This window comes from Episyrphus balteatus, chromosome 1 (genome assembly GCF_945859705.1).
Source record: "Episyrphus balteatus chromosome 1, idEpiBalt1.1, whole genome shotgun sequence".
Lineage (NCBI taxonomy): Eukaryota > Metazoa > Arthropoda > Insecta > Diptera > Syrphidae > Episyrphus > Episyrphus balteatus.
In genome coordinates this window covers 132904401-132916771 of record NC_079134.1, presented here as the reverse complement: position 1 = coordinate 132916771, position 12371 = coordinate 132904401, and the positions used below count along the sequence as shown (strand labels likewise).

Below are 12371 nucleotides of genomic sequence, written 5' to 3'. Positions count from 1 at the left end.
AAAAAATTGAAAAAAACTACAACAACAAAACAAGTAATAGGTATAAAGAATTAAAACAAGTTACCGCATTTACCAACCATCAACCAACTAACACGACCAAATTTTTTTTTTTTACAATTTCATTACTAACTCACTAAAGTAAAGCAACAACGTCGGCGGCGAAATGTTGTTGGCGGCGACGATCGATGGTGGAAGTGGCGTCCGTCGTCGTCTTCGACTCGGACGTGCAATTCCCCCAAGCCCCAAGACTCAGACAGAGTCTGACAGCAGAATAATACAACTTTGGTATTCAATTCATCTCCCCAAAGCCGCCAGCAGTAGTAGTAGACAGCTTTGGTCTTTGGAGCAAAGCTGCTGCTGCTGTTTTGTTTGTGTTATACCTTACCTATACCTTTCCGTCTTTCAGAGCTGCCTGATCATCGTCAACAGTTATATTCGTCGTTGTTCGGTGCGCGGTCTTAGCTCTCAACTTTTATCAACCAAAATCAAAACCTTTAGCTATAAACACATTCGTACCACTCTGTCGAGCAGTCGCATTTTAGTCTTTGATTGAGTTTTGTTTTTGTTGGTTCGTCGAGTTCGTCTTTGCATATATATATTTTTTTTTTTTTGATATTTATTTTGTGTTAGTTCGTATTTCACACGTCTTTAAGCTACGAAAGTAAAAGTTGTTCTCATAAAAAAACCAAAAAAAAAAAATTTGGCCTAAAAAACTGTTATAAATGGTGTAATTAGTGGCTTTTAAGAACTAAGCGGTTATTATTTTGTATTTTCACTTTTTTTTTTCTCTCGCCCGATACAAATATGTCACATTCACAATCCAACGGGAATATATCGCCCCCAATTGAAAAAATCCCAGTTCCCGCTATAGTCACAACCTGGGACGCCATTGTCGATTTTCTAACCTTCATTGTCACTTCTATCGGATTCATTCTAAAGGACATCTACTATCTTACCTTTGGTTACCCTGAAAAGGACCTAAATGGTGACATAGCTTTAATCACCGGTGGAGGAAGTGGCTTGGGCCGACTTTTGGCACAACTTCTATGCAAAATGGGTACCAAAATCGTCATCTGGGATATCAATGAAGAAGGTATCAATGAAACTGTTAGCATTGTCAAAGCCCTCGGCGGCTACTGCAAAGGCTACGTTGTAGACATCTCCAAACGAGAACAGGTGTACAAAGCCGCCGATGTTGTACGTCACGAAGTCGGTGATGTAACATTGTTGATCAACAATGCTGGTGTTGTATCCGGCACTCTCCTGCTAGACACACCCGACCACTTAATCGAACGTTCATTCAACGTCAATACGCTGGCACACTTTTGGACGACCAAAGCATTCCTGCCAAAAATGATTGAGAAAGATCATGGCCATATTGTGTCGATTGCCTCATTGGCCGGTCATGTGGGCATAACAAAACTTGTCGATTATTGTGCGAGTAAATTTGCTGTGGTCGGATTCGATGAGGCTTTGCGTCTTGAATTGGATGTCCTTGGGCATAAAAACATCGAAACTACATGCATTTGTCCGTTTTTCATACAAGCAACAGGAATGTTCGATGATGTCAACGCCCGATGGGTGCCAACTCTGAATCCAAATGATGTTGCTGATCGTGTGATCAAGGCAATCAAAACCAAGCAAAAGATTGCCATTATTCCAGGTTATATCAAGATATTGTTGTCATTGAAATGGACTTTTCCGTGGGGATGTAATGCTGGTTTGTTGCGTCGTCTTGTACCGGATGCTTCTCCACATGGACCACCACAAGCTGTTGCTACTGCTGCTGTTGCACAATCTGTTGTTGTTGGAAAAAATGACATGAAGACGAATAATAATGTTTTTACGGATTTGGGTGAAACTTTGCCAAAAACAGCTTCGATATTAATTCAAAGAACTTCGTCGTTAGGTGAACGAGTTCTATAAAAACAAAAAAATCTAAATTTGTTTAGCATACAAGTTATTTTTTTTTTTCTAATTAGAAAGGTGTATATTGGTGATTTTTTTTTTATTATTTTTAGTGTGAATACACATAAAATCCTCGAAAACTGATTAAAGAGGAATAAAAAAAAAAATTGCATTAGAGTCTAAAATTCTAGTTTAGAGAAGTTTTTTTTTTTTATCCGGGGCTCAAATTAACTTGGAATATTTATTTAAAACCACAAAAAACTTATCTCATATTTTTTTGTGTGACATAACTTTAAGTTAAAAATTAAAAAAAAAACCCAAAAATTAAAGATAATTTGTAAAATTTTGTCAGAAAATTATACAAAATTTGAAGCGGAAAACATTAGTGAACAAAAAATTAAAAAAAAAAAAAAAACATGAGAAACCTAAAAAAAGGCATCAGTAGAATAACCAATTTTATTTTGATGTGATTGTCAAGCGTTAAATCGTCGTTATACCGGTGGTGTCAGTCTGGCGTAACAAGTTTAAGAAAATTTGGTAGCCATTAAAAATGTAATCACGTGCTAGGTCGTGTTTGAAATGTAATTTTATTTTCCCAGTACTTAACTGGTATAATGTAATGGTTGTGTGTTTCGGTCGCCCGTAATATCATCGTCATCAGCATCGCATCATTAAAATGTGACAGCGCGTAATTTTGCATATATATATATATATTTTTTTTTATTATTATTATGTTCCAATTGGCGTGTCACATAACAAAGAAGAGCCAAAAAAAAAAAAAAACTTTTTGCGTAATTCATAATCTACCTACTATTATCTTCAACTATAATACTACCTACCTATTTTTACTTGTTAACCATCACAGGCGGAAAACAATAAAAAAAAAATCAAGTTAAACTTATACCAAACCAATTACCATAATAAGTTATGACCCGCAAAACTGTATAGTGTGCGACACCTTGTGAGAAATAAAAATAATAATAATAAAAAAATTGTATGTTGTTAATGAAAACGTTAAAAACACCAGTAGCTGCAACATTGTTAGTCATCATCGTAGTAATTATTATCATCATCAGACATCGTTAACACGAAATTTTGCAATTTGTTTAAATACAAAAAAATTTAACATAGAGCACAAATGAAAGTTAGAGATGTGAATTAACTTTCAGCAGATTGAAACCAATGAAGTGTAACAACAGTTTGCATTGAGACCGGAAAACGAGATCAACACATTCAATTTAGGTGAGTTATAGTTTTTCAGCTATTACATGAATTTCATATAAAATTTAACGATAAATAAGATTTTAATTTTTTATCCAAACTGAATGCATTTTTTGTAAATTTCTTTTTTTGTACACCTTCATGATTTTTATAAAAGTTAAAAAGTTTAAAATAGTCAAGGATTCTTCCTCGGAATGATAATAGGCTCATTAAAATCTTGTGATCACTTAAGTCGAGATTTTTAAGTTCCAATCGGGAGGTATATAGTAGTGATGGGAACTATAGAATAAAAACTATCAAACTATCGATAGTTGTAAAATAATCATTCATTCGATAGTTTTAAATCATTCATTCATTCATTTAGTTACTATTTTCATTCGAATAGTTTTTTTTATACGATAGTTTTGTCATTAAAATAGTTTTTTTTATTTGATAGTATTTTTTTTGAACATTATTCTTATTCGATAGTTTTCTCATTTGAATAGATTTTTTTTGTACGATAGTTTTTTCATTCAAATAGTTTTAGTTACTAAATTTTCATTCGAATAGTTTTTCATTTGACAGTTTTTTCATTTGAATAGTTTTTTAATACGATAGTTTTTATTCGATAGTTTATTCTATAGTTTATTCGATAGTTTGTTCGATAGTTTTTATTCGATAGTTTTATTCGATAGTTTTCGTTCGAATGAATAAATGAATGAATGAACTATTTGATAGTTGAAATCATTCGATAGTTCCCATCACTAGTATATAGTAAGGTGTGTCACTTTTGTATGGCCGAAAAAAAGTACTCTAATTTTGCAGTGTAATAGTGGTCAAAAGTTGTATTAGGGTCTGAGGTTTAATAATATGTAAAAATAAATTATAATATCGTTCGTCTTTGGCTTTATTAAGAAAAAACACGATTTTATATTAAAAAATTAATTTTTAAAAATATATTTAATATATATAGGTATAAGTTTTTTCTAGGAATTATCTTTCATGAGAAAGCCTTAAAATGTTTAGTCTATTTTTTTTGTATCCAAACGGCGCAATTAGTAAAAAACATATAATACAGTCAAATAAGGTGAAAAAAGGGGTAAACCTCGGAATGAATGCTAATAGAAATTTTTTTTAACGCTGATTCCAACAAAAATCAAAAACAAATCAATCTGACCACTCCTGAAAAGTTAAGTACCTTATTTATGTTGATCTGACACAAATATCTGAAGTGTAGTTTTTCAATTTTTCAAAATCTTCACCTTATCTTCAAACCAGGAAAATTAGAACTTGCGGAGATTTTTTTTAGATTTTTGACATAAGTAATAGAATATCCAAATAAAGATAGAAACAAAAAAATTAGCCTATTAGCACTAATTCCAAGATTGTACCAGGATGTTTTTTAGTGCATATCCCAAAATTTCCCATTTTTGCAAAAATTACCATTTTGTCATAGATAGGAATGTTTTTTGCATTGCATTGTTTTGATTCTTAATGATAATGGATATTATGCAAAATTTGGTTACTCTACCACAACTTTTAAGGGTTTTTTAATAGTAAGTTAGCAACTGTTATAATAATATGGATTGACAGATGAAAAAACAGGTATAACTTTTTTCAGAGACTTCAGATTGCCTTGATTTTAGATTTTTTGGAATCCGCATTAAAAAATACTTCAAAATCATGTATCATATGTGTATATAATACCATCGTCGATTTTTGCTAATTTTGAAAATCTCCATTTCGCATTTGACCTTCAAAATCGCAACTTGCGGCATGATATTTTTCTAGACTTTTGAGATATATTATGGAATACTAAAACGAAGGTATTGAACAAAAAAAATTTCTATTAGCATTCATTCCCAGGTTAAACCCTTATTTGACTGGATTAATACATATTTCAATAATCTCTAAAAATCCAAATTTCTTCGATTTCTCCTTATATTTTGAGCGAGCCAAAGATATTAATTAAAATGAAAATTTTAAACGCAGGATTTAATTTTAATAAGCAATGCAACTTTTAAAATTCCATAAGTGAGCACTTTGACGCACCCTAGTATTTATTTTCATAAAATTGAAGATATGCTTTACGTATACAGGATTTGGCCAAAATTAAAGCTTTCCGACACCCACAACGAAAGTTATGGCCTTTTTTACTCGCGATATGGGTACTATAAGGTTTTTAACGGAAAATCAATTTAAAAAAAATCGAGATAACAATGTTTGTTTCTATCTGTCATTCTACCTGTCTATCTATCTTTCTAAAGCGATTTTCTTCCAACTCCGTATTTAAAAATTACATTTTTTTAACACAAATTAACGGCACTTGTCTTATTATAACAGATATGGAAAAAAATATGTTTTTTTTCAAACCGGCTCCAAAGATTTTGATTTAAAAAAAATATGTTTAGGTACGTTTTGTGGCACATGATAAGATAGGTACTACTTTTGCAATAAAATAAAATTTTAGCAGCCTTAATTTAAAAATTGAGAAACAAATTCAAAAATATCATTTTGGTATTTTTGAAATAAGTTTCAATAGGTATTATGAATTTTTTTCCAAAATGGATAGGTACAATTTTTTGTCGTTTTTTCACATTTTTGGACTTAAAATGTCTTTAGAACCAATCTTTTTTTACTTATAAACAAAAAAACTTAAAAAAAAAAGAAACTGAAAATTCTTCGATGTACAAAAAATTAATTCATTGGATATTAAAATCATTTAAAAATGTGTTTTCTAAATTTTTAAAGCAGCTGTTAGTGTTTTTTTTTATTTTAATTGATAAAATAATCAATAAAAAGCATTAAATTCTTAGCAACTTTTACGCTAAGAAAAATTACGTGCGTCCTAATCGTGCATTTTTTATTGAGTTGTCTGTCATACATATGTCTCAAAAACTAATTTTTTTCAGCTTTTATTTTTATTTTTTATAAAAATAGTTGTATTTCCAATAAAAGTTTCAAGTATGTTTTAATGTTGTTTAAAAAAAAATTAATTTTTATGTCGTCAACATCGGGCAGATTGCGCAGCCAAAATTTTATTGCTGCAGAACTCAAGAAGAAATTTATTTGACTCTTGATTCGATTTTTTTTTTGTTAATAAAAAAAATGAAAAGCAAACATATTAATTAGGGTGGTGCAAAAAATGTTTCTTTTTGCATGTTTCGAAAAATTTAAATTTTAATGACACAGAAAATTTCTAAATCGTGTTTTTTGAGATAATAAGTTTATATTAATTTTTTTCGTATTAGGGTGGCTCTAAAAAATGTTATCTTCCACAGTTGCTTGAAGAATTCCAAAAAAATCAACGCGGATATTGTTTTGACCAAATTATCGAAGAAAAAAAAATTTGTAAAACATGGTTTATGAAATATAATGTAAAATTGGGGTAGCTCAGAAAATAAGGGGGCTCAGAAAAATGGTATATTTAACATTTACGCTTGGAATTCAACCAAATTCAATTTAATTAATTCGGCATGAATTTAATATTTCTATAGCAAAAACGCACTTAACAAACTTTCTGTGCACTAAAAATCATTTTTTTTTTTCAAACGCATAAAAAAACTTTCTTGAACACCCTAATTAAAAATATTTTTTCCATGGATAATTTGTTTTAAATGTGAACTACTCGGTGTTTTTATTATTTTTTTTTAGCCACCCTAATGTAACACGGTTTACAAATTTTTCGTGTTATTAAAAACAATATTTTCGGGGACTGAAAAAGAAATATTTTTTTGCTTAAACAAAACTCATTCTGTGGTAATTTAAAAAAAAAATTTTTTCTGACGTTTATGAACACTCAGTGACTGCTGAAAATTGTACCAACGCAGGCCTGCAAACATTCTGCAGAATTGGTGTGTTCATTAATGCAGCAAAGCAAAAAGACGATTGGACAGACGCAGATTTCCGACGTTTATGAAAACACCCAAACTTTTTTTTAATTTCGTAAATCTCAATACAGATTTTTTTTTGCTAAAACTTTTACTTTAAAATTTTGGCGTTAAATATTCTATTAACGAAAAAAAATATTGCTTAAAAAGTATTGTTTAACAAAAATAGCTGTTTTTTAAATAATTTTTTTACTGAAAATGTACGGTTTAATTTTTAAAGTAAATGTTAATTATTGTTTAAAGAAAAATATATAATTTATTAATTTTACTAAATAAAATGCTTTTTATATTTTTTGTATTTTTTTGTATATTTTTGTTTGGTTAATATTTTAAATATTTTATTTTACGAGGCTGAAAAACTATTTTAAAATTTGTTATTTGAAAGGATTTGTTTTTCTGTCTTTTTATTTATTAACATTGACGACAAAGAAGACAATGATATTGTTCACTTATGGAGAACAAGTATTGTATAATTTTGATTTGGGTGTTGAGAATTAAGTCAAAGTTGTAATTCACAATATTTGCACGTTGTTCACGTGCACTGTGGTGTATACGTGCTATATTTTGAATTTTTTTTGTTTTATTTTTTAAAAAAGTATCTTGGCTTGTTATAGAATTCTAAAAGTAAAATTACTTGTGGCCGATATTACACAACACAAAAAATAATGACTATTTTTGTTATTCCATTCGACATTGTATATTAATGATATCATAATACGAAAAATTAATAAAAATAAAAAAAAAAAATGTTTCACAATCAGCCTGAAGAATATTATTTATCATTTATAATTCAATGACCTTCCATACAAAATGAATAATAAATCAATTGCACGTTTTTAATTCTTCAGTTGAAACGATACTATACCTACCTACGTGACAATCAATATAGCATTGAAACTTCTTATGTTATTTTATCGTTTAACGATATAGAATTTACTTACCAAAAATGGCAAATATGAGCGTGAAAATAATTAACAAATAAACTTCAAAGTTGGGTTGAAGTAATATTATTTCTTGTTAAATATTTTAACAAAGATTTTGCATTGACTTGTTTAGATTTCTATTTTTTTTTTCATAGAAAAGTAAACACAAATACAAAAAGGTTAAGCTACCAAAGATGGCTTTTGCTATTTAAATGTCATATAAACTCCTCAGTTGAGTCTACCGCACTCGCAAATGCAAATGGCTTAAAGGTGTGATCAATAAATTTTTAGTATTTGTATAGTACAATCTAAGTCTTAATTGTTTAAATTATTTTGAAAACTTGATTTATTACACTGGTTTACAAAGGTTTTGTTGCCGAAACAAAAATATACTTTTCTGAAGGTTTTTGGTATGCTAAACTCGAATCCGAAGTCAGAAACAACTAATCAGCTCCCGTTTTTGAGATATTACCGTTAGAAAATGCAAAAATACGTTTTTTTAAATTCTTCGGACCTTCTTCTTTTGTATAAAGAAAATTGTTTTAGCGGTTTCTATAAGAACTGTTTTCCATCTTTCGACACCTGTTTAAATCTTTTCAATATCTTTTATATTGCCCGAGATATCTCAAACTGAAGTAAGTGGGTTTGGCTTCATATATCATATAAAAGATAATGACGTTATAAAATACCAAACAACTTAGGATATCTCGGGCAGTAAAAAAGATATCGGAAAGATTTAAACAGATTTAAAAAGGTGGTAAATAGTACTTATGAAAACCGTTACTAAATACGCTCAAAAAAATTTCCTTATATAAAAGAATAAGGTCCGAAGTACTGCATTTTCTAACGGTAATATTTCAAAAACGGGAGCTGATTAATTTTTTTTGACTTCAGATTCGAGTTCAGCACACCGAAAACCTTCAGAAAAGTATATTTTTGTTTCGGCAACAAAAAAAAAGTTTAATTTTGTTAACCAGTGTTATCGAAACCTTAAACTTTTATGAAATAGTTTACCTTATATTTGAGATTTTTGATATTGTGCTAAAATTAATTTTTCAGATCTAAAAAACTACCTCGTTAGAAAGAGAAGTGCCTTCTAGAAAAAAAAGACAGTCAAACTACATTATTTAAAATGTATGTTTTTTAATTCTTTGGCATTAAACGTGTTAAAAGCGATTTTTGGAAAAGTCTGAAACAAATGATTTTCTTTACCAAGCTAAAATTCTAAAAATATAACAATTAAAAATCTGAAAAATGTTCACATGATAGCTACACTTATAAGGTTTGAGTCTTTAAAGTTTTAAATTTTTTGAACAAATGGTTTGGCTGGAATATAAAATTGATCGAACTAGGGGCAAGTAACCCCATGTTATTCCCGGTTAGAATGAAGTTAGAGACTTGAAACTTAGGGAATATTATTTTTAGTTTATTTCCAACCATATAAGATCCTAGGAGCATAAAAATTCCATTTATTTTAAAATATCGAGCACCCTATTGTGTACCTTGCAATTCACATCATGATATGCCATATTTTCTAGTTACGGAAAAGTAGCATTCCGCAGTTTTGGTCAAATTCAACAAAACAGTACACCTTTTGTGCCTAAATAAATATGATTTCAGAATATAACCTAACTTTATTTTTTTGTTTGTTTTATTGTACAAAAAAAAAAATTGGGTAAAGTTGAAAAAATTGAGAAAAAAATCACTTTTTCAAGATTTATGGTATAAAAACCTGCACTTAGTTTATTTTAACAATAGACTTCTATACATCATTCAAAAGGTCTATAAATCTTCTTTCCAAAAACATATAAAATATTGAGAATTGTTACAAAAATGACTGAGATATTGATAGATTACATCGTAAAGTCTGTAAAAATGGTTTTTTGTATATGTATAAAAAAAATGGAGGGTACCAAAATTTTAACAAAAATATTTTTATGCATTATTCGACCATACGAACAGCCTACACTACGTAATTTGTCGGGTGTATTTTCAGTGTAGCACTGTGATATTTTTAAGTAATTAACTTGAAAATCAAAAGTTATTAATTAAAAGTACCTTTACTCATACAAATTATTATCTACTTCATCTTATGTGAATTAAAAAAAATATCAACGTATTTTATTATTTTTGCTCTTATTATCTTGAACCTTTTAACCCCCTGTTTATTCTTAATTTCCTTTACGTATTTTATTTTAAATATGATCATTTGTTTGTTATGCATATAATAATTTTCGTTTGTTATTAAAAATTACTTAAACACAAGTGTTTTGTGTTCATTTGAACTTTCAATGCCACTTGGCTTCAATTTGAAGTGTTTTTAAACTTCTCAATCACTAATTATAGTTCTACGTTTGAAAATGAAAAACTTACAAGAAACTATTATTTAATATTTAATTAGGATAAACATCGTAAAACAAAAACAACACTTTCATCCTAAAAGCGTAATTCTTACTAGTTTTGTGTTTACATTTAATAATTTTGTACACATAAAAGCTGATCTTTGCAAATAGATAGTTCGTTATTAGATAAATGATTTTTAATATTATCATTTTGAATATTTTGATCTTTTCGTTTCATCTTAATGACGTGATTGTGTGTCACTAAAGAATTTCTTAGAACAATTTGTTCTGAAAACATTAATTAAAGTTTGCCCTTTTTTCTCATTCTGTTAGTTTTACTGTATTTGTATATCGTATACACAAGTGTTTATATTATTACTTAAATGAAAAAAATCTTAAAGTTGTTTAAATTTGCGTTAGTTATTGAAAAAAAAGAAAAGCTCCTTATCAGGTTCGTGCGTCAAATCTTTTGTTTACCACTTAAATTACTTCTTATTGCTTTTAACTCAAACATGGTATGACATCCGGAAGATCAAACATTCAGTAATCTGCTTATCGTAATGTAATATCAATACAAAACATGTATATCTACAATCTACATAGTTGTTAAGTTAACTGACTGATGCCACACAGCAAGCACGCGACGAGAGATTCAATAATTCAAATTTAAAAAAGTTACAAAATGTATGTGTTTAAATGTTTATTTGTTACATTTTGGATATTTTCAGTAAACAGAAAAATAATACATATTTACATACATCAAAATGAAATAATTTTAATATATAAATAAATTAATTTATGCTTTACTTTTCTGAGCACATTACAGAACAGTGTACAAAGAAGGTAAAGCGAATGGTCGATTTTTTTATTTTTCAGAATTATTCTATTTTTAGTTTATTTTTATGAGAATTTTTCTTAGGTTGGGGTGCACAAATGATTTTTCTGTTTTTTTTTTTTTTTTTTTTTTTGAAGTGAAAACTTCTTTAGTATCGTAGTGATTTGAAACAAGATGAAACGAAAACGCGACACTAACATTCAACTTGTTATAACTTTTTTTGTTTTAATAGATAGATGAATGAATTTTGTACTGTAGATAGGTAATTAAATAAACTATAAATGTACAAAATTTCAATTAATTTCATGTTAAAAATTCTGAGATAACGGTAAAAATATTTTCTTTTTCAACACACGTTATATCTTTTGATCTAGTGCACATACAAATTTGATTTAACTTTAATACGCATGCTGATAACATAACCTTTCATTTGATATATCACAATTAACTGTAAAAGCTCTACAAGTTACACAATCTTAAATTGAAAAACTTGAAAAATACCTCAAAACACCTGTGGAGATTTGTATTTCACGATGACCAGTGTAGGAAGTACCGTAATCTCAGCTTGAAATTTAAAAAAATTCTTACTTTTTTTCTAGGCATGGTAGAAATATGATTCATACGTCATATAAAAGGTGAAATAACCTTTCAGATGATATAAAATTTACTAGGGTAAAACTACAATACGCCCCACTTTTTTTGAATCTTCAATAAAACCAAAAAAATAAAGGAAAATAATAGTTTTTGTGTTAAATATAGAAAGTTTGGTCTTTTTTCTTAGTTTTGGCATATTCATATGTACTAAAATATGTTAGCATATATTATATATAAATCGTTTAAAAAAAGTTCAAGTGGGGCTTTTTGTAACTCATTTGCTGGGTAAAACGCCCCACACCAGTGACAAAACGCCCCTAATAAAAAAGTAGGTACAAATGCATTAAATTAGAAAAATTAAATTATTTGATTTTGGAGTATAGAATTTTGAAATGCCTTGCGGCCGCAAATGTTGCAATCTTGTATGTATACATGGTAAAAAAAGCTCGTGCAACGCCATATGGCAAGATATGCGCTGAATTCAAAACTTCTTTAAAAGCTGTCCTGTAATAATTTTCGTTTTTGACCATAATGGCCGCAGTGTCGTCCTTTTGTAATTTAATGCAATTCTTAAGCATATAGCAATTAAATAAAAAGTTGATGAGTATTTTACTTCATAATTTACTGGGGCGTATTACACTCACTGTACTGGGGCGTTTTGTAAATTTCGAAGTGCAAT

At 28.8% G+C, this 12371-nt stretch overlaps 1 protein-coding gene across 1 annotated transcript; it reads left to right on the top strand.

The window, feature by feature from the left end:
- Window positions 1-223: 223 nt before the first annotated feature.
- Window positions 224-2375, top strand: LOC129905184 (estradiol 17-beta-dehydrogenase 11). The gene has a single exon (XM_055980596.1). It carries the CDS (start codon window positions 805-807, stop codon window positions 1924-1926), a length of 1122 nt encoding a protein of 373 aa, XP_055836571.1. The 5' UTR covers window positions 224-804; the 3' UTR covers window positions 1927-2375.
- The last annotated feature ends 9996 nt before the right edge of the window (window positions 2376-12371 follow it).